Here is a 22,980-nt window from a genome sequence, read left to right as displayed (position 1 = left end):
AAGAACCTGCAACTTCCTCCCAATCATCAAGAACAGAAGAAGAATGCGAACAAAACTGCGAAACAGGCTCCTCCTCAGTCAAAACTCCTCCTGAATCACAGAAAAAACCTTTCGAAGCCAAATGGTTACGTAACTCCTTCAGCAGATTTGAGGCCGTATCATCATCAAGTTTCAACTTTACATCCCAACCTACACAAACTGTAACCCCCTCACACAAGCCATCACATCTCCGAGAAAAGCCAAGTCGATTCCCAGCAACACCATCCGGCCTGTCAGTCAAAATAGATTCCCTCTCACCCACCGAAGCTAAAGAGTGTGAAACATTAGTAGAACCACCCAACTCCAGTCCCAAAGAAGTGGTCGATCCCCCCAAGAAAGGAGAACACATCTTAGGAGAGGGAGAACCAGAAGGAACTGAAAACATACCGGAGTCAAAACCCATCTGCGAAGACGCCACCCATTTTTGCTTTTCCTTTCGAGACCACTTTTTGCGAAGAGCAGGAAGGATAACCTTTTTCTTAGGCAAACGATGTCTTAGCACCTGCTCCTTCACTCTCCGATCTCCCTTGATTCTCGCTCTCATCGAACCAGTTGCACAAGGAGCCAAGGCATCTCCTGAGACATCTCCTAATGAAGACAAGGGCTCGAAACTGTTAGACCCCAACCCAGATCCACAGTTCTGTCCAACCTTAACCCCCAAATGCTCATCAACATAAGTTTCTTTAGAAAAGTATCAATCATCCTTGTTATTAATTTCTCTTTCCCTAAAGAAAATGAAAGTGCTATTGAATTATTCAACGCTATTTGTTCTGTTAATAAGCATTTCTGTCCCTGTGACAATATAGAGAAAATGCCCATATTCTGTGAATCCAGAAGTTTTTAAATTGTAATTCATTACCACAGTCTCGTTTAATGTCTTAAATTTTTTACTGGCATTGAGCACTATAGCCTTTGCCTTTTCTTGCTTCCATTCCTCAGCAATTGTGAGAGGTAATTCCTAACAATACAATCGGACAAGGTCTCATGTTTCCTTCATATTTTTAAACTGCAATGGTATCTAAGATGTTATCAAAATCCATTGAGAGGGAAGGGGAAAGAAAATTACCCTTTTATGTTGTATAATGATTACTTGGAAGTTAGAAAATAAGGAATAGTCTAATGCTTTTACATGGGATCTCCTGCAAAGGAAGTTAAATCCTTCATTACTTTTTCATTTAAAATGTTAATGCTACCCATTTATATTTCAGAGCTAATAAGAAACTTTTTGGTCCTTGTGTAGATGCCCAATGATGCGGAAAATCCCAGAGTTGGCGAGGCCCAGAAAGGTTCAGAATTCTTTTCATCTTCTAGCGAATCCAAGTGAGCTGGCGGATACTGCATTTCGGCATCATTGCTCTCCTTCACGAACAAATGGGTTGTCATGAAATTTCCTTACACGGGCACTAACTGCTCTACAGTACTTCACAAGAGCAGCTGGGGTCCTCATATGTGGATGGCTCAATTTAATAGAACACGATTGGCTTGATCCTTTGACAATGAGACGGTTCCTACCAGTGGCAGTTATATTCTACCTCTCTCTCTCCACCAACAGTGAGCTACTTCTCCATGCTAATGTTGACACCTTCATTGTCTTTCGTTCAGCAGTTCCCATATTTGTTGCAATAGGAGAGACCTTATACTTGCACCAGCCATGGCCGACAATGAGGATGTGGATCTCACTTGCCACCATCTTTGGTGGTAGTGTGCTTTACGTTATTACAGATTATCAGTTCACGCTCATGGCTTATAGCTGGGCCTTGGTGTACCTTTCAAGCATCTCCATAGATTTTGTATACATTAAACATGTGGTCATGACCACTGGTCTGAATACATGGGTTCTTGTGTTGTACAACAATCTTGAGGCTCTGATGCTGTTTCCATTTGAGCTGCTTGTTATGGGAGAGTTGAAGAAGATAAAACATGAATTTCGGATGAGTCAGATTAGTACTCTTTTCAGGTGATTTTGTCAGTTGGGTTGTCATGTTTCTTTGGGTTTTCTTGCCGCAAGGCAATTCTGCAATGGGATTTACTGATCTTGGCATAGTGAACAAGATATTGGCAGTTGTCATTAATCTGGTTGTTTGGGACAAGCATTCAACATTTGTGGGCATGGTAGGGCTTTTGATTTGCATGGTAGGTGGGATTATGTACCAGCAATCTACAGGCAACAAGCTTAGCTATTAAATAAGTAAATGCACAGGGGATTGAGGAGGAACAACAGGAATGACTTGAAATGCAAAGCAACAAACAAATCAATAGTGATGAGAAGCATGTTACAGATTCAGGAGAGGGAAAATGAGAGGTCAGAAAGAAATCCTCTTACATTTGTTCCTCATTTTTCTTGTTATTGATTAAGGGTAGGTGCGACAATTTTTCGCGTGTCACCAGTCTGGAAAACCTATTTGAACATAATATCCATGACTGGAATCTGGGGAGGGGTCAGGTATTTTTATCTCCACCAGCCCGGCTCGACCTTTGAAGACATGTTTTGGGAGTTTTTTCATTCATTCGATGTATCTTTTACAAAACATTTCAATGATCCATATAGTTAAGGTAGTTATTTGAAGTAAGTAGGTGTAGTGTGGATGTCATTGGTCCAGCTTTACTGGTTCATAAATTGTTCCTGGAAATGATGAAATTATGGTTTTCTTTTTCTTTTAACTTTGAGAATTTCATTAATCAATCTAGTAATCCAGATTGTTGCATGGTTAGATAGAGTATGCATCTGGGATTATGGCATGATAGCTATGCACAGGTGAATTGATCACAAAAATTATTCACTGCATTGCTTGATCTCAAATGAGGTGGTTGAGACCATAATTCCTTTATATTAAAATTGGGTTATGGAGGTCTATGTTCACTCCATCTCATTCCTTTTCTCTGTACATGGTTTGCTTCTGTAATTGATTGAGTTTTTCAGCTGGAAACACTCTTGTCACTCTTAAAATTTATTTAGTTTCCTTTTCTAGTCCACCTACAACATTTGATTTCACTCCCATCCTTCTAATTTCCCAAAAATCTGAGCCCAAAATTCATGACCTGAAACTCATGATCGAAAAATCTAACCTCATTGCTGACTTTATGCAAGGAATTACTATTATGCTTTGGGATGAAAATGTGGGTGGAAGGTAAGTAGGAAAGATGGACAAGGCATCTCTAGAAAAGAAAGATATCATTTTCCCTCTTTGTTTGATTTTACATAGAAGGAATTAATAGAAGGAGGTGAAACTTTTCATTGTTTGGTAAGAGGAAAAAGAAGGAGATTCTTTATATTGTCATACAATTACACATAAATATAATTTGGCAAAAATGGTATTGTATTATTTCACATTATATATAGTAATTATTATTCTCTTTCCTCCTCTCTTCCATCCAATTTTGGATGGATAATTAACAGTGAGTTAGGAGCTATGCTTCATCCATCCACCCATCCTTCCCATCCCTCCAACTCTCCCTTGTAACAAAATGGCAGGGCCAAGCTTCAGAGAGACTGGAAGCTTTAAGTCGGCGAACAGGTTTATATCTGATCCTCTTGCCACTTAGTTGCCATAATTATTTTTCTGTAAGGGTTAGAGAAGACTGCTTATATATCCTTTTGGTTGGTTCTTTTACCTCTCTCTCTCTCTCTTTTTGTACCCTCCAGGTGGCATGCTCAAATAAGGTATGGAGACTAGACTAAATATGCATCACTGATTAGCTGGTGCAGTCAGTTCTAATTTATCAGTGTATCTTTCTTTAATTCTAGAGATAGGAATAGACCTTATATAATTTGAAGTAAAATAGTATATTAATTAATAGAGACAGGACAGAGAAATTATCGCAACATTTTCTTACATGATGGTAGAGAATGGTATGATATAATTTGCATTTCATATAGTCATTGATAATTAGCTGTGTTTATTAGTATCAAGGATCCTCTATTTCTTATGCTTTTGGTGGAACTTTCTCGTTTGACTTAAATAGTCTAATTACATATTTGTTGCCACACAAGGAAGAGTTTATAAATTTTCAAAGTGAAACCTTGAATTGCTTATCGTTATGTTAATCATAGTTGCTTAGAGGAGCATGCTAGAGCTTAAGTCCAGTTCCAATATTGTTATTGAAAACAAATGCTTTAATATGTTTTGTCGATGAAACCGCTGATAAGAGTGTGATGGGACCTAATTTCATGAAGATGACCTCAATATTGTATATTTTAGAGTGTGAACCAATCAGTTCCTGACGTGAAAGTGTGCGTTTATTTATTTTTTAAATAACTAATTTCTGATGAGCACTCAGATAATATTCTTTTGTTAAGTGATAATTATCTTTGGAGACATTTTCAAACATTTATGTATGGATACCAGAACATATAAATGTATCATGCTCATTGAAGGAATCAGCACTGTGGAGCTACCTTCATGTACTGATTTTTGATAGTTTTTGTAGGAATTGCTCACAATAGCTTGTTAAGTTAAATTAGTCCAAATTTTAGATTTTATAGTCTGAAATGCTCATATTTTTCCCTGGACTGAAAATCATATACGAATTGACAGGCACTGTTGCAGCAGATAAACCTACAGGGACTTGCCCTACCTTTTTCTCCTCTTGTAGATTTTTTTTTTAATGCTAATAATGTGATGTAGGACCAAAATGCTCTAATACTAAGCTAATGAAGAATGAAATAAGACCAGAAAGAAAACAGGGGATGAGGAGATAGATGATGATGTGAGGCTAGAAGAAGAGATGAGAAGACAGACGAAGGGAATGAGAAAAAATAGTGAATAAATAGGCTAACAGACAGAGGGGTTGAGGAAACCCAAGAACAAAGCGGAAGAACGGCAAAAGAAATCTGAAAATCATGATAATCAATTTTCCAAAAAAAATAAAATAAAAAATATTAACCTCTGTTACATGCCTGCCTTTTATAGGCAAACCTTAAAAGAAAATAAAATAAAATACCCAATAATGGGTAAGACTAATAAACGGCGTAACATGTACGACAAGGCAATGCTTCATTCTGGACTAGCTTTGGATTTGAAACCACCTGCAACAGTGCCTTGTCAATTCTGCCTGGCGGCTTCGACTAATGGTGGAACTGGATGACCTGATCTTTGAGGCTTATCATCATTACTGGTTCTTTTGGGGACACACGACCAACTAGGAACAATACAGAAAGATTGTTCTAGATGCCCCCTGCAGCTGGTAGATTCTGTGACTGGAACTCACAGTTTTGTAGGTATTTTGCATACTAGTAGAGGATCCAATGTAACAATGCGGTTGTAGGCTCCATACTTGTACTAAAAGTCAATAGTGATGCCGAAGAAAAGGCTTGTATCATTAGTCTGCACTGAATTGTTTGTGCTTTCTAATAGTTGCAGTGTTACTTGACCAATTGAACACTCTGACTTGTAATTCTTATTCATTTCTACTATTCTTTTCAGATGCAACATGAACTCTATTGTCATTAGCAAATCTGGGCTTTGGACTCTGGCACATGGCTAAGGTATTTAAACTCCCCATTCAGCGCATCGATGAATTTGAATCCCTTGAATTTTTTCTAGGACTTTTTCTTGTCTGAGATCGGGATCCAGGAGTCTCTAATCTAATATAGTTTAGAGAGTCAATTTTATCATTCTAATAAAATATAGAAGAGTAACCCAGCTTTTACACATCCTTTGTTGGTCCTAGCGTAAGAAGCACATACACTTTTATGACGGTGCCGTGTCAGTGTCAAACTTCATGGACCCTCCTAGAGACGTGTCCGACACTTCTTGGCCATGTCCATAATTTATTTAATTTAGACACTTGGCCGACGCATCTTGGACTCTTAGCCGACACATTCTGGAAACTCGACCAACACATCCCACACTTTTCTTATATTAAATGAACACATGACAGTCGTGGAAATAACATTATGAACATACATCGATGACCATAATTATAATAACAAGATAGAATAGTAATAATATATATATATATATATATAATATAACATATTCTTTGGATATTCAAATAGCTTTATCTTCTAACTCGGTGTAACTTTAGTATAGAAACTATAAATTAATTAAAGTTCTATAATTGTCTTATTCAGCTTTTCGTCTCCTTGATAGCTGGAAGTTCTCCAAAAGTAGGAAAGGTTGGAGGACTCTGTACCATCCATTCCGGTGTGGTTGGATTCTGTTCAACAGCCCAAGGACTTGGAGCACATCTTTTGTTCTTTTTGGCGCATCCATGTCGTATCATATATGTGTCCTTTGTTTGTATCTATGCTTCTTAGGTCCTAGCTATGCAAGGTAATAGGACGGAAATAATGATAGAAGACAGAAATTTTGAGTTTTAACATTATTTTACATTAGGAAACTCTACCCATTATTTATGCTTGAACGTGAGCTTGAAAAGGATAAATCTAAGATTTTCCTTAGACACGTTTAGAATCATTTCCAGTGACATTGGTAGACACCCATCCTTTGTTGCAATTGCCAAGAAAGATGAATCTGGTGGTGTTCCCTCAGCTTTGAACTCTTCTTTCTACCAATGGATATCTTCTTATGCACCTTTTGACTAGAGGGGTTCTGATAGATGCCCCATTTGTCACTATAGATTGAGCTTTTGAGATAATTGTTAGTCAAACATGGTATCAAGCCTTGGTTCCGGAAGGTCTTGGGTTTTAGTCTCCCATGCATGTTTATCAAGTTTTTGTTATCGGATGTGAGTACTGGATGTGATTTTGGGCACGGGAGGATCAAAATGCTTGTCATGAGTTCAAGTCTCCAAGTCAATCCCTCTTCTGCATCTGTATTTGCTTCCATTTTCAATTATAAGGTGGGGATACGCGTTGTTGGGTGACAGCTGTAAGTTATGGGCAATGTTTGCCTACATTGTATTAATTTTTTTCCCCTGTTTTTTCCTGAATGCATATTAAATCTTTGGTTCAGAGAGCTTGGGTTCAAACTCATCAAAGTGTACCCATCTCACTGAAGTTCTAACACGTTTCTCTATTATGGTCAAGATCCCCTCAAATGTGAGAGGCTTGCTGTTTGTTTATGCCTGCTTGTTCTTTTTGGTATCATTTGAGGTTATGTAAAAAGCTTTAACTCTTCTATCTTCTCAGGTTCTCTAAAAAGCTTTTGCTAGCATTGTGTTTGGCCTTGCCTATTGGTTTGTCAGAGTTTCTGTTTGGTCTTTGGATTTTTGTGCATGCAGGGCATGCTTGCAGGCTCTATTAGATTAGTGTTTTGTGTCTTAAACTTGCATGTCAAAAAAAGAAAAAGAAAAAGAAAAAAAGAAGAGAAATTCTTAGTATATCTATTTTTTTTTTCCCTAGTTGGTACTCACACACACTTGTCTCTTTTGAGACTTGAACCCCTGACATCCCTTTGGGAAGTAAGATACTGGTACCGCTAGGCCATTGGCCCGTTGGTTAGTATATCTAATTCATGCACATGCTCACTCATTCTGTTAAATATAACTATACAAGTGTTACATTTTGTCTGCATCCTCAGGTCTTGTGAGAAGCTTTTACTAGCTTTAAGTTTAGCCGTTTCAGTTTGTAGTAGGTGTTGTTTGGTCTTGGTTTTTTAATGATTGTGGATATATTTTCGGGTTTTGATTAGACTGTTGTATATATTCTTTTAGGTAGTAAAATTTAGGCCTACCAAGAAGGTGGTTATGTTTGCTTCCTGATAAGAGAGCTTGGGATATATTTTTGCTTCCTGATTATCTTGCTGGATATATTTTGCATGTGCACGTAATTGACACATACTTCTTTCCTGTTAAGTATACCTGCCGTATATTTATATATACATTTTCTTTCAAAAACGAAAAAGTTGATGAAGTTCGGTTTTCTGGTAATAGTTTTGAACAATTTGATCAATATGGCTGTTTTGTGAGAGTAGTGAATAACTACAATGCATATGGGGAAATGTAACTTGTCTCTTTCTCTTTCCCTTTTTCTTTCCTTCCAAAAGCTTTACATAGTGATAAATTTTGCATCCATGGTTTGTTTACATTCTGAGAGAACCAAACTGTGATTCTAGAAAATGGAAGTAATCTATGGATAATGTTTTGTGTTGAAGTATTATGCCATGTCTAAACAGGGCATTCTGGTTTAGTTTTTACAAAATTTGATGAGGTCTTAGTACCTGGTCGAAGCCCTTTTGGTTGTTCTTTCATGATCGTCCCCTCGGGGATATTGTAGAGATAGGTCGGCCTTTACTCCATACATGGTTCGGGGAAGACATATATGTTAGCATACAATGGAAGAATGTCATCGGCATAACATTTCATGTATAATTTCTGGATTGTGATTCGTATTCTACTCAGCTCTTTTCTCTTCACTTTGATCATGTTTGCCTAAAAACTGCCCAGTTTGCAAATTCTTAGATCCTATGTGCTTACTTTGATTGAAGTGAACACCGCGATCGTGCAAGCTTGAAGAGGTTGAATTGAACAATCAGTAATCCTGCGTTTGGCAGCATGGAATTCAATCGTAGTGAATGGAAAGGAAAAAACAACGGCCTAATTTCACTTTCACATGCTATCAAAATAGCCCAAATTCAACTCTATGGTGGGGGAGGATAAGGCTCATTCAGATTCCAGAAGTTTGGGTTAAAGTTTTATGTAGGTACAATTCAGCACTTGAGAGGCAGAACTGGTTATTTAATTGCATGTGTATGTGTGTTAGTACACCGTACATATACATATTTCAATATATATATATATATATATATATATATATATATATATATATAATACGTAGTATACACAAACACTCACACATGAGCAAATTATATAAAAGCGACGCATAGCTTTGCTTACCGCAAAAACTGGGGATCTGTTAAACTCATGATAACCGAAAGGCTAGGCTGACCTTTGCCTGACTATTGCTGAGGCAGCCTAACAATCCAATGCATTAACATATATACCTGATGGAGCGATGCTATCTACGTCGTGATAACAAACCTTATAGTGACGGTGTCTGAGTTTTTAAAAAATAAAAATTCGAACAGTTTTAAAAAAATAAAAATTCGAACAATTTTTAAAAATTTATTAGTGTCAAATAAATCATTTAATACATATTTTAATTTAGTGATTAAATATGAAAAGATCACTAACTAAAATAATAGCATTAGTCTTCTTGTCTTTGCAAAGAGACTTGCGTTAGCAAGAGATAAATAATTTTAAACAAAGGTAACCAACAATAGCGAAATTTAAATGTTCGGTAATAAATGAAAAAGTCACTTAAGATATTCTATTATTTTCTTTCCAATATTGTCACCCCTCTTTTTTTAAAAAAACAAATTATACTCTCTCTCACACAGTTTTGTACATAATATATATGTGCGTGTATATATATAGTCCACTGTGATTAGTGGTGGCGGCAACATTTCTCATCCTCCAACCGCATTAACCTCCAAAGGGAGCACTAAAAACATACAGTATTTTACTAAAACAGCATCTCAAAACCCCCCCAATGTCCTGACAAATCTCTCATCCCTAGCATCTCCACCACTTCAGATACCCCTCTCTCTTTCTCTCTCCTCTTTCTCTCTCTAAAACTGGAGATGCACAATTTCATACTGCTCCTCAGCTGAAATCAATCCTCATCCAACCAACAATCTCTGTCTAGAAGATGCTCAAGTCGACACTACTCAGCTGAAACCGTCATCCAACCAAGAATTTCAACTCTCTCAGTTGCATATCGTAGTCCGATTTGATGGCTTCTTCGTCAATCTGGTTTGCGGCCACTCCCCGGGCTGGTTTCCGAACTGACGCTGCCGGATTCTTGCACTCCGGTGGCCGTCCGGTTTCCCAATTCAGGGCTCAGAGGTCCGATGTTAGGTGCTCTCTCGACTCCAATGTCTCTGACATGAGCGTTAACGGTACTTTTCTGGGTTCCTATCTGATGCTCTTGGTTGTGTACAATGATTTAAATGTTATCCCCTGAAATTTTTTTAATATGAATTTCGGGAATTAAAATCAAATTTGAATTTAATTGGGTTAAATTTATACACATACATGTTCATATATTTCCAGAGAGAGTGATAACTATGCTGTTTGTATTATTTATTTATTTATTTTTGTTCTACGATATTCTTGGAGTTCGGGCTTCCTATCTGATGATCGTAATGGTCATAGTTGTGGTACAATGATTCAAACATTATTAGCTGGAATTTTACTATGAATTTGGGGAAATGAAATAAAATTTTGTTAACTTTGGACCTAATTTGGCTGAACTTGTACAGGCCTTTTTATTTATTTATTTATTTAGTTTTTCCAGAGAATTTTTGGTAGGTGTACTAGTGGTTTGAGTTCTGCTACAGTCTATAGAGGAAATAAAGATAAGGTTTGTAAGGCTGTTGATGTCCGCTTCAGTGTGGTAGTTTCTAACCCTCTCATTTGGTTTATATGAAAGAGGAAGAAAATAAAAGAGAACACTACTTTTATACTTCAATCTAGGTTACTTATGACGGTGTGTGCGCTTATAGATACATAGATGTATGTATATGTACAGGTATATAGTGTGACTACCGTCTAAAGGCAGCAATTATTGTGGTGTTTGGTGTCTATGCTGTCCATGCATTTTGGTGTGAATTCAGGGCTTTTATTGGATGGTTATAGTTTCTGTATAGGATATTAAGTGGAATTTTTTATTTATATTTAACTGAGAGAGAGAGAGAGAGAGAGAATGATGGATGATTGTTGTTTGGTTTTGTTGTATATATCACTGGTTTGAGTTCTATTACAGAAAAGATGAAGTTAGATTAGATTCACGGATCTCTGTTTTCGTGCTCGATAATTTCCTAACCCTCTTTATTGGTTCGATGATTTGCAAGAAAATAAAATAAAGGATCCTAATATCTTAAAAAATGATCGATCTGATTTGTCTCAATTGTTTATTTCTCTTTTCCTTATATTTATGTAGTATTTTAAAAAATGATCTATGTGATTTCTTTGTCGGTCCCATTAGTCATGTATAGTAGATCATTCTTTTGGGAAGACCAATGAAGTCCTATTAGTCAAATAAAATAGACACTTGTTCTGGGAAGACCATTGAAAGAATTTCGTAATAATGTTGATCAGAAATTTAGGAAATATTTTTCATTATCAGATATTTTCATTAGATATAAAAAATATAAAGTTCTGCTCAAAGCAACTCCAATAGAAAATTTTGGTTTAGTCGATTCAATTATGAGAAATTGGAACATGACATGAGGCTTAAAGTTCCATCTATTTGTATTTTCTTTTCCTTTAATTTCTCAATAATCAAATGGTGGAAAAGGCTAAATATTATTTGACTCAGTTGAGTCCTAAATAATGAACACTTAAGATTTAAACCATTGTATTTCTTTCATTCACTTGTCAAGCAAATAGAAGGGGAAAATTGAAGTAATAGGACATTTTCCAGGAAAATGAGCTGAAACATTGAGTTGAAAAAAAGAAAATAAGGAAGGGCATTCTACCATCTTTATATTTGTCCTCAAGACAGCTCTAGAACATATTTGAACTTCTAGTTAATGGAACAAACTTATGCAATTTTGGAAGATAAGGCATCAATTACTCATTCTTATATAATTTTATGGGACACCCAAATTCATTTGATGTTGTATGATCAAGTTTTTATTTTTCCCTGTAAATTTTAGTTAGATGTATTAATATGAGATACTTTCTTGGCAACCACCAAAATGGATGCATTACCTGCAGCTCCTAAGGGGTTATTTCCACCAGAACCTGAACATTATCGGGGACCCAAGCTGAAAGTGGCTATTATTGGAGCTGGGCTTGCTGGTATGTCGACTGCCGTGGAGCTTTTGGATCAAGGCCATGAGGTTTAGCTCAGCACCTTCTTTGTGATACTCATGTTCATGTACTTGTCCTGGGATTCCTATCTTTCTTATGCCATTATGTTGACCATGTTCGAATTTCTGACTTTTTTCTTTTTGAGGTAACCTGCCGGGGGGGGGGGGGGGGGGGGGGGGGGGGGGGGGGTGGTTAGGATACCTGCAATTACATTGGTATCGGGTTAAACAAGGGCTGAGGTTAGATGTCCCAATAATTGAGCACGAGATCTCTAGATTATGCCCAAAGGCTCTATGCCAACTCAGCTACCCTGTGGAGGTACACATTCAAAATTCTCAATCGTTGGGGGGGGGGGGGGGGGGGGGGGGTGTTAGGATACCTGCAATTACATTGGTATCGGGTTAACCAAGGGCTGAGGTTAGATGTCCCAATAATTGAGCACGAGATCTCTAGATTATGCCCAAAGGCTCTATGCCAACTCAGCTACCCTGTGGAGGTTCACATTCAAAATTCTCAATCTTTGAGAAAAATAACATAGGTTTCAGATCATCATTTTTCTAGTAGTTCTCAAATTTATCTCTTTATTCTTGCAATTTTTATCCACGTATTTTTTTTTTTTAACCTTTTTTTGAATGTGAAACTGGCCATTGACTTTTGAAGTATACATCGCATATACTATCTAACTTTATAGTACCATTAAGGAAGCTTATTTCTACTAAATTTATTTAATTTGGTGGTTTACTAATTTTTCATGGCAACAAAACTTAGTAACGTGCATATTTTGGTTTCTTCAGGTGGATATATACGAGTCAAGGACTTTCATTGGTGGAAAAGTGGGTTCATTTGTTGATAAACGTGGAAACCACGTTGAAATGGGACTTCATGTTTTCTTTGGTTGCTACAGTAATCTTTTCCGTTTGATGAAAAAGGTGAAGAATGCTTGCTTAATAATAGGGTCTTGTGTAGGGCATAATTTTCCACCTTCCTTGTAATATATCCTTTTCTTTTGTGTGTGATAAGCTAATTATAATATCTGATTATATAATTAATTGAAGGATTCAATTTAGTGTTATGCTACAAGACCCGACCCCTGACTCACCGACTCTAAGATGGTGGATCCCACAGCCCACTCCCTCTTACACTAGGTGATTCAGTGGTTGGGGCTTTAAACATTTTCTTCAAATTTATCCTGCCATAAAAAGATTTTTCATGTTTTTAAATCTGGTTCTTTGAAATTTAGATGATTAATTAAGTGAAGATTGCTAAATGAGAGACTTCTCTTTAACTAATAAGCTATTGCTAGATACTTTACCTTACCCAAAAAAGAGCTATAGCTAGCATCTATTTTACCAAACATAAAAAAAGAAGACGAAGAAAAAGAAAAAACAAAGGAAGAAAGAAAGGAAGATCTCCATGGAACTAACTTCCATTTGAATTACAACTCGGCCATTGGAGGTATGAGCTCTCCTCTCTAGAGAGAGAGAGAGAGAGAGTGAAAACGTGCTGTTAATTGAATTGAATTCAATTAACGTACAGGAATGAAAATAAATAGATAAAGTTCCATTTGAATTAGCTGCACCACTCTAGTGTTGTTCATACATTGTCGCAACTTACTAGTGCCTCACTTATATTTCCCATGCTGCCAATAGCTTTGAGAGTAATAGGTGCCCTTTTGGATTTAAAATTGAAGAACTGACTACTTGTTTGGTTAGATTCACCTAATGGCTGGATTTTGCACTGCAAAATAATTTTGTTTGATCATAGACCTTATTTAATCTAGTTCCAACATGCATCGTATCACCAAGGTTGGTTGGTTTGGACTCTGTCATATAGACGTGACCTCATCATGATTCCGTATCAATGGAGTGAAAACAGGCTGTTAATTGAAAATCACCAGTGATGTTCGGCAGACCTAAATGCAATCACGGTTGTGATTAAAACTGAATCTAGTCCTCTGTAACATCCTATAGTGGTCTATTTCATTATCCAAATATTTGGCGCATTTGTATTAATCTGGAAACTTCTGAGTGGTGTTACTGCCGTTAGTATGCTGGTTCAGAATTGTGGTTGCTTGGCAGTTATTCCATTTCATTCTCCGCACTTAATGATATGGAACTTTCATACATTCTGCAAATTCATATTATACATTTGAATTTAACATGCTAAATCTTCTTTGAGATAATGTTCTCTGATTGTTTTTCTTGGATGCCTAATTAAACCTAGGTGGGTGCTGAAAGAAACCTGCTTGTGAAGGAGCATACTCACACTTTTGTTAACAAAGGGGGTGATATTGGTGGTATGAGTACTTAAAAATCCTACCTTGCAATATATATATGCTTTACATCTTGATTATATTTGAAAGAAAATTTCTTTTCAGCTGCATTGTCAATTATGTGAATCATTTTAATTGAAATTGCATTGTGTATAACTTAATTTCCTACTGCAGAACTCGATTTTCGATTTCCAATTGGAGCACCGTTACATGGAATCCAGGCCTTTTTGTCTACAAATCAGCTTAAGGTATTATATATGAGTTAAGGTGAACTGAATCTCCTGTGTTCCGATTTCTTTATGTGATCACCCCAGCTCTACTCGACAATGACACTCCATTTGAAGAATTTATAACTATCTTTGACAAGCCACCGGTGTAGAGTCATCAAAAGTCGTCATCTTTTTGAAAAACATTGCAATTTCCTACCATCAATATAAACCCTTTCATGGGCTTGCTTCTATTACACTGCCATCATAACCATCAATTTTAAGTTGACATATACAGATGCTTTACCAGCCCCAGTGAAATACCAATTCTTTCAGTTTTCTAAACTAACTCAAAATTTTATGCTTTATGTCAAAGGTCAAAGAATACATATATTACAATTTATTCTTCTCTAGGTATTCCCAAATAATTGAATCGAACAGTTCCTAAGTTCTTTACCTGATTGGGATCTTGATTTTGATGTATTTCCCATTAATGTGTTGTTCAAGCGCAGACTTATGATAAAGCAAGAAATGCTTTGGCACTTGCCTTAAGTCCGGTTGTGCGGGCTCTTGTTGATCCAGATGGAGCTCTGAGGGACATACGGAATTTGGATAGTGTGAGAATGCCTTTCTTCTAATAGTGCTTTGAAATACCATTCTTTGTTGTGCTCAGGAGTTGTCAGTTTTTTTTCCCAGGTATTTAGGAGTTGTCAGTTCTCATGGAGAGAACTATACATCTTTTGTTTACTGTATCTGTGAAACGTTTTGATGATTTTTTACAGATAAGCTTCTCTGATTGGTTCTTGTCCAAAGGGGGAACACGCATGAGTATCCAGAGAATGTGGGACCCTGTTGCATATGCCCTTGGGTTTATCGACTGTGATAATATCAGTGCACGTTGTATGCTCACTATATTCTCGTTGTTTGCCACTAAGACAGAGGCTTCCCTACTACGCATGCTTAAAGGCTCTCCTGATGTTTATTTGAGTGGTCCCATTAAAAAATATATCACAGACAAAGGAGGCAGGTATGGATGTGAATATAGAAACTGTCGGCAACCATGTTAGGGTAGTATATTAAAATTGCTTCTGTTCTCATTTACCTATTCATTCCTTCTCCATGTGGAATTTCTTTCTCTGCTAGAACAGGTTCCATCTCAGGTGGGGATGCAGAGAGATACTTTATGATAGAACTGCTGATGGAGACACATATGTCACAGGAGTTGCCATTTCCAAGGTAAATGGGGCTTCTGTTTTGCTCTAAATTTGAGATAGACAGTGGTTATATATTTATCCTAGAATTAGGAAAGGAGAAAAAAAAAACTTACGAAGCTTTAAGATTAATCATATTCACTTTAGTCTATAAAAATATTTGAAGGATAAAGTCCATACCATGAAGTTTTGACAACTATATACCTCAAGTTAAAAAATGAATTGAAAATGGGAAGCTATATTCCTTATTGAGGGTCCTAAGGTATAGTTGACAGATGCTGACTTAACAGTTATTGACGGTTTGACATTTGTGCGTGGAGCATTTCCTTTGATGATTAACTCCCAATAATTTTCTTATTCTTTCAGGCTACACAAAAGAAAATTGTGAAAGCTGATGCTTATGTTGCAGGTTTGTGGTTTACTATTTCTCCACAATTTATATTCTTCTATCCATTATCCATTTCAATTACATCAACTCATTAAACTTTTCCATTTGATGGCAGCCTGTGATGTCCCTGGAATTAAAAGATTAGTTCCACCACAATGGAGGGAGTTGGAATTTTTTGATAATATCTATAAACTAGTTGGAGTGCCTGTCGTCACAGTGCAACTTAGATACAATGGCTGGGTCACAGAGTTACAGGATCTAGAACGGTCAAGGTGATTGTCTTATGTTTTGTGAAGTACTGTTGTATAAATGTGAATTTCTAATTTGAGGGGTCAAGAATTATTTCTGCTTTCACTTTACAATAATGTCCAATGAAACATGGTAATCTCTTGCTTGTCAATTTTATTAATTTCCTGTTCATAAAATGGCAGGCAATTGAGGCAAGCTGTAGGCTTGGATAATCTCCTTTACACCCCAGATGCAGATTTCTCTTGCTTTGCAGACCTTGCACTAACATCCCCAGAGGATTATTATATTGAGGGCCAAGGTTCATTGCTCCAGTAAGGATAATTATTTTTGTTTATCCTTGTATCATCGTCAGAATTCATCGTGTTTGTGCATTTATGACATGAAGCAGCTGATAAACCTATGCATGTTTCCGCTTAAATGAAATAGTCTGTAAGCTATTAATTTGTTAATTTTGATACAAGGTCCTTTGCCACCATAATATATTTTTTGGCACTTAGTTTGGTTGGGCAAAAAATATCCTTAACATTATTAGATGTATTCCTGACCAATGACTCCATTTGTTTAAACTACATGCATGTTGCACATGGTATATGAGAACTGATCTATGGCTGTGGATATTTATATCTATCATTGTCATTATACTAGGCATCATTTTGGTTGGTTAGCTGGGTAGGCCCTGTGACCTGTAGGTGTAACATAATTTATCAATGAACTTTGTTAATATAATGAAGTTTAATACAATAAACTATTGTTGATATATTCGTCTGCATATTTGTTGCAAATATTGATTTTGCTGCTTTAAAATACTTTATTGGACCATTCTTCAAATAAAATATTGCAAGTTCAGTTCAGATATTCCTTTCTAGTTTAATTAGCATGATCACATGAATTTCTGCATCTTTTTTCTGTTTGCTTCAGTCAGGTTCTCCTTGTCGTTTTGCTTCTGATTAAATACTGTGTTTTTCAACTCATTCTGACATCTGACATTTCCATGATTTCGTTTCAGTTTTTGAGTGGATTGTTTTTTATTTTATTTAAGAATATATTTCAAAACATGTTTTTGACCTCAATACTTTGCTCCATATATTTGCTTATAAATCCCCTAAAGCTTTTGCAAATTACTTCAATCACTGTACTTGTCCTGGCATTCATTTGGATATTTGTTTTTTTACTAAATGCTATTTCTTCTTACAGATGTGTGCTTACACCTGGTGATCCCTACATGCCGTTACCAAATGATGAAATAATTAAGAGAGTTTCAAGACAGGTAAGTACCATCTAAGGAGGATCCCTGTATTTTGAAATTTTCTTTTCGATGTTTTCTTGGTTTTAGTAACTCCATCATTAATACAACATGGTATTAACTGTAACATTATAATATGCAAGTAGGAAACGTCAAAAATCCTGGTAATATTTAAAAACTCAACCTAAAAACGAAAAGCAAAAAGATTGAAATAATTATACAGCCATACAGGTTTGGCAAACATAGTCGTAAATATATTGGGGCCTCATGTTGCAGCTTTATAATGCTCTTATGTATTGTGGGCCTCATGTTGCAGCTTATAATGTGCTTATGAATTGGTAGCAATACTATAAAAGCGTGTCAGAGAGTGCTAATGAGAGCAATTTATTAGAAGCAGATCAGTATGATTATAATGATTGTGCAAACTAAATACGTAATAAGATCAAAAATAAAAACCCAAAGATTATATAAGAACACATCTGTTTAATTAATTTATATTTTCAACAGAACTGAATATAGGTTAAGTATACTACTTTTAATGTTAAAAAATATACTAAAATAACAATAATCCCACACTTTTCAAAGGGTCATTACCCAGTGTGGCGCTGTTAATTGAGGGTGCTGGGAGGGGCAGATTGGATTATTCAAAGAATAAATATACACTTATCACATGAAATAAAATAAATAAATTACCTTTTAATTATATATCATAAGTTTGGGGCTTTTCTGATGTTGCTCAATATCTTTGAAGTTCTTAAGTTTCTTCAAATATTAAATAAACTTAGGTATTTGCAAACATTGCATTCGAACAGCTTAGAGGTAAAAAAACTTCTGGAAAAAAAGAAAGAAAGAGAGAAAGAAAGAGAGAAAGCCGTTACCCAGTATTTTTCCCACTGATGTAGGATTTAGAAAGGGTGGATTTGGACACAGATCATATTCTCATGCTTGGCAATCCTAGGTTTCACTGTTGCACCAAGCAATGGCCCCTTATTAGGCCAACTTAGAGTTGCTATTTCTACAACATGGAGAATGGCGTGTTTTAGTATTGTTTGTAATCGCAAATTTATGGTAATTCTGTCCAATCTCCAATGATTATCAATGTTGTTATATATTATTGCCAACTGCACTTGTACGCTGAAACCAGATTAGCCATATCAAATATTGGATGGACGTCTTCAGTTTCAGCCACAAGTTGTACTGGCATAACTGTATTCCTTTTCTTTTAGGGGAAAAAAAATGGAAACCATTGACGGAAAAACTTTATCAACACATCACCTCACACCAAGCAATTTGAGAATCACCTTTGCTTTGCCTTATTGAGTGCCACAAGAATTAGCTAACCGTTGCTTCCTTTCTTTTCCAGATGTCAAAAAACAGACTTGGTCTTCATGGTGTCACACTCTACTCCCAACCTTATTGAGTGCCGCAAGAATAGCTAACCGTTGCTTTCTTTCTTTGTTCAGATGTCAAAAAACAGACTTGGCCTTCTTGATGTCACACTGTACTCCCAAACACCAAGTTGATTTATATTACCAAGAAAACAATAAAAATTGAGCTTGTTTGCACCTTAGTGGGGAGCTGACCAACTTTTGGCAATCCTTGGTCTCAGAAGAAGAATTACTTACAGCTCCTTATATATGTAAGCCCAAAGAGGATTATAGGAGCTCATACATACTTCCCCTTAACTGTGTCACACTTTTGCCACCAAACTCAGAATTAGGAAATAGGAGGTAATGTCTATATTATTAGGTTTAACATACATTGGCCAAATCAAAGAAGTAACACTAGATTGAAACGTAAAGTCACGACGAAGGAAGAGGTGGTCTATGGTAAAACACATGAAGAGTACTCATATTTTATCCAATGCTTCGAAAATAGTTTTGTGACATAAATGAATTCAAAAAACTTTGCAATAATGTGAGCATATTGTCTAATTTATTTTTATTATATCAGGTTTTAGTTTTGTTCCCATCTTCTCAAGGTCTGGAAGTTACTTGGTCATCGGTTGTCAAAATTGGGCAATCTTTATATCGTGAGGCACCTGGTAAAGATCCATTTAGACCCGATCAGAAAACACCTGTGAAAAATTTCTTCCTTGCTGGCTCGTACACTAAACAGGTAATGCTTTGCTTTGATGCATTCTTCTCACTATACCGATAATGCTGGCTTATTGCATGTCCATTTGGGCTTGAATTCAATCAAGGAAAAATCGATTTAATGGGATGATTCATAATCCAAAGATGTTTTTGCAAATTAATATTTGAATCCTTTTATCTAATCTGAGTTATCAATCACATGTGAGCCTGTCAATGACAATAAAAAATATACAAAATGATGAAGCTTTTGTGATACATTTTCCCATATGAGAAACAAAACCTGATATCCTCAGGGAACCAGAGCACTCTGTTCCTCGATCATATGATTCATATAGCAGACCATAGTATTTTGATAAATCCCCATTATTCAATAAATTCTTTTGACACACTTGATTAAACTGGAATTTGTTGTGAAATGCTGTACTCTGTACAGGATTATATAGACAGCATGGAAGGTGCAACTCTTTCGGGCAGGCAAACTTCTGCCTATATATGTGGTGCTGGGGAAGAACTTGTGTCGTTACGGAAGAAGCTTATTGACATTGAATCAAAAGAGTACGCGGAATCTGCTGCTGGTATAGTGGATGAGTTGAGCCTCGTCTGATAGATAGCAATTCATTTGTTGAGCTCTAAACACATTGTCTCAGTTTGCGGAGTTAGGTTGTGGCTGGATGGAGTTATGTATGTAATTTAATTGAAATCACACAAAAGTGTAACACATAAAATTGCGGTTGTATCATGCAATCCATGCCAATATTTAGCTTCCTGCAGTTCATGTTATGTGACTACATCAGATATTTGCATGTTGAACTTGAGTTTTTTCAAGTTATGTACGGGTACAGGTGTTATACAATATACATATATATTTATTATAAAGAATTCTAACTAGGGTAATAAGTGAAGATGATAAAAAGGTTTATTTATTTATTTTTTTAATTTTTTTTTTTTTCATAATTGGTTTTCACATACACATGCCTCCATGGAGGCTCGAATCTCTGATTTCTTTTTGGGGAGTAGGAGCCTGGTACAGACAGGCCACTGGCCTGTTGTATGTAAGTTTAATGCCCTAGATTTAGAATTTCAAAAAGGGTTTCTTGCAGTATTTTTGCTAATTTGGTTAGTAGAAGTGGATGTTTGGGATTGCTTCTCTACTACTGAAAAATACTTCTATTTTTAAAAACTATAGTGCAATGTGTTTGGTGGGAAAAAAAAAAAGCTTTTATAGATGATAGAGGTTAGGTTTAAAAAAGTTAGAAATTGTAGCTTTTAAAATTGTGTTAAGCTAGAGGTCCATGTTTTTAGGTAACTAATTTTCTTTTAGACAATTTAATCCCTTTATATTTTTATAAATACAATTGTATCCCTTCTATAAACAAATAACAAACAAATAACAAACAATATGGATTGGGTAACAAACTAAAATCCTAATTTATTTTGGGATTCTCCAGCCTTCCAATCTCAGTATATTTTGGGACTTTGAATTATATAATTGTTAGATGTTTAATTTTTAATAAATTATGATTTTAAATTTATTTTTAAAATAACTATAATACATTTATACTATTATCTTAAATAACAAGTAAAAAGATTATTAATTGTGGTTAAAGTGTTTAGTTTTATTTTATGAAATGTTGTCTATATTGCAAAATATTATGTTATTAAATTTCAGTATTAGATAGCATGTGAACAAATTTGCTTATTTTATTACTGGAAGATCCAAATCAGATACGAATTAATCATCATTAAAATATGTTTAACTCATTTATATTTTAGTACTCAATACAAATTAAATATCATAAACTAAATATGTGATATTTAAAAAAAAAAAAAAAAAAAAAAAAAAAAAATCTAATATAAGTTGATCTTTAAAAATTATTCAACTCAGTGAAATTTTAGTAAAATTTAATATTAGGGAATTAGAATATGTTTAGTATAAGGGTAATATAGTAAAATTAGTAATAAAAGTGTTTTAAGCAATATTATTACCAAACAAATTTAAAAGTGCTTCAAGTATAATAAAATGATTTATATAATGTGTCACCAAACGCTTAAGTGCATTTTAGTGATAACACTTTTATAACAGCTCTACTATCAAAAGTTTTTTTAACATTCTAACAGTAATCTCAAACTGGCTCAAAGGATTTAACTAATACTGGTATTGATGCATGGAATCCCCAATTTGAAACTAAATTAGTTTAAACTTTGAACAAAATTTTCTTTGATTAGAAATCTCAGCATAAATATTATAAATTTATTGTCTAACTTCAAATGATAAACAAATGTTCAAAGTTTCAAACAAGTTCATTTGGGCCTCTAGATAAGTCCAATAAGGAGATGATGGGATAAATTAAAATAAAGGGTAAAGTACAGGGACACTCCTTCAGGTTTGCCAGGACAATCATATACAAGTTTAGTCATTTTGGGACAAAAACACCCACTTGTCAAAAAATGGATCCAAACATGTCCTTAAAATTGTGAAAAGTCAATATTTCCCTTCAATAATTTTATTAATTTAAACTACAAAATATTATAACTTTTAAATGACACTTTTGCCCTTAGTATATCACCCCCTCACTTTTGTACTTGCTAAACCCAACACAACCTATTAACCACATCATCACAAACCCAAACCCGGCTGAACAAACCCTTCTCAATTACACCGAACGAAACAAACCCTTCTCAAACCTACCACCAAACTTGCACCAAACCTCAAACCACCCCCACCGGCGAACCACCGCCATACCTCAACCACCATCACCGGCGAGATCTGAACCTTCGTCGACGGCCGAGTTGGCATCACCCCTCCTCCTCCTCTCTACTTTATCTCTCCATAACCCATCTTCATATATCTTCTCCAATCAGAAAACCCAATCAAGACGTAAAAAACCCATATGGCATCAAAGCTATAGAAATCCCCACACAGTGACAATGTGAAACCCTTTCGAAGCCTTACAATTTGTGGTTGCCGAAAGTTCGCCGATCTGTGAGGGTTACTCTGATAGAAAGTTGTTATCCTTCACCTCACCCCTCTCTCTCTCCTCTTTACGAATAATTACAAAGGATAGATCACATTGTTACTCCGAGATGTTCCGATTGGCCGCCGACAACCTCAAACACAACATTAACAGGTCCACTGCTTTGAACTCCGATTGGCCGTCGGTGGATTCATTGGGTGCCTTTGTCTCTCTTTTTCATTTCCTATTTTACCGGTGAGATCGTGGTGGTCGTTGTGATGACCTTGTGGGCGTGTGTAAGACACTGTCAGACTACCACACTGGCGAGTTACGGGTGCACAGTCCCACATCGCCTGGGTAAAGGAAATGTGAAGTGCTTATATGTAAGTGTGTCACTCTAATTGGTATGAGGCCTTTTGGGGTAAAGTCCAAGAGCAAAAATCGTGCGGGCTCAGGCCCAAAGCGGACAATATCATACCGTGTGGTGGAGTGGGTCATTACAAATGGTATCAGAGCCTGACCCAGCCGGAAGTGTGCCGAC

The 22,980-nt window shown here is 35.9% G+C and overlaps 1 protein-coding gene and 1 pseudogene across 1 annotated transcript; both read left to right on the top strand.

Moving 5' to 3' along the window:
* The first annotated feature begins 1,279 nt into the window (after positions 1-1,279).
* Positions 1,280-2,338, top strand: LOC132298687 (GDP-mannose transporter GONST3-like; annotated as a pseudogene).
* A 7,060-nt stretch (positions 2,339-9,398) lies between these two features.
* LOC132299857 (zeta-carotene desaturase, chloroplastic/chromoplastic) lies at positions 9,399-20,318 on the top strand. Its single transcript, XM_059796723.1, has 14 exons — positions 9,399-9,902; positions 11,725-11,849; positions 12,615-12,749; positions 14,044-14,116; positions 14,267-14,340; positions 14,811-14,915; positions 15,081-15,325; positions 15,447-15,534; positions 15,876-15,918; positions 16,013-16,169; positions 16,329-16,457; positions 17,341-17,413; positions 19,343-19,507; positions 19,919-20,318. Exons 1-14 carry the CDS (start codon positions 9,737-9,739, stop codon positions 20,087-20,089), a joined length of 1,749 nt encoding a protein of 582 aa, XP_059652706.1. The 5' UTR covers positions 9,399-9,736; the 3' UTR covers positions 20,090-20,318.
* The last annotated feature ends 2,662 nt before the right edge of the window (positions 20,319-22,980 follow it).

The sequence above is a fragment of the Cornus florida genome, unplaced genomic scaffold, assembly GCF_030987335.1.
Source record: "Cornus florida cultivar Cherokee Brave unplaced genomic scaffold, ASM3098733v1 CherokeeBrave_3.0.0_Hap2_Chr03, whole genome shotgun sequence".
Classification (NCBI taxonomy): domain Eukaryota; kingdom Viridiplantae; phylum Streptophyta; class Magnoliopsida; order Cornales; family Cornaceae; genus Cornus; species Cornus florida.
This window is presented reverse-complemented; position numbering and strand designations above follow the sequence as displayed.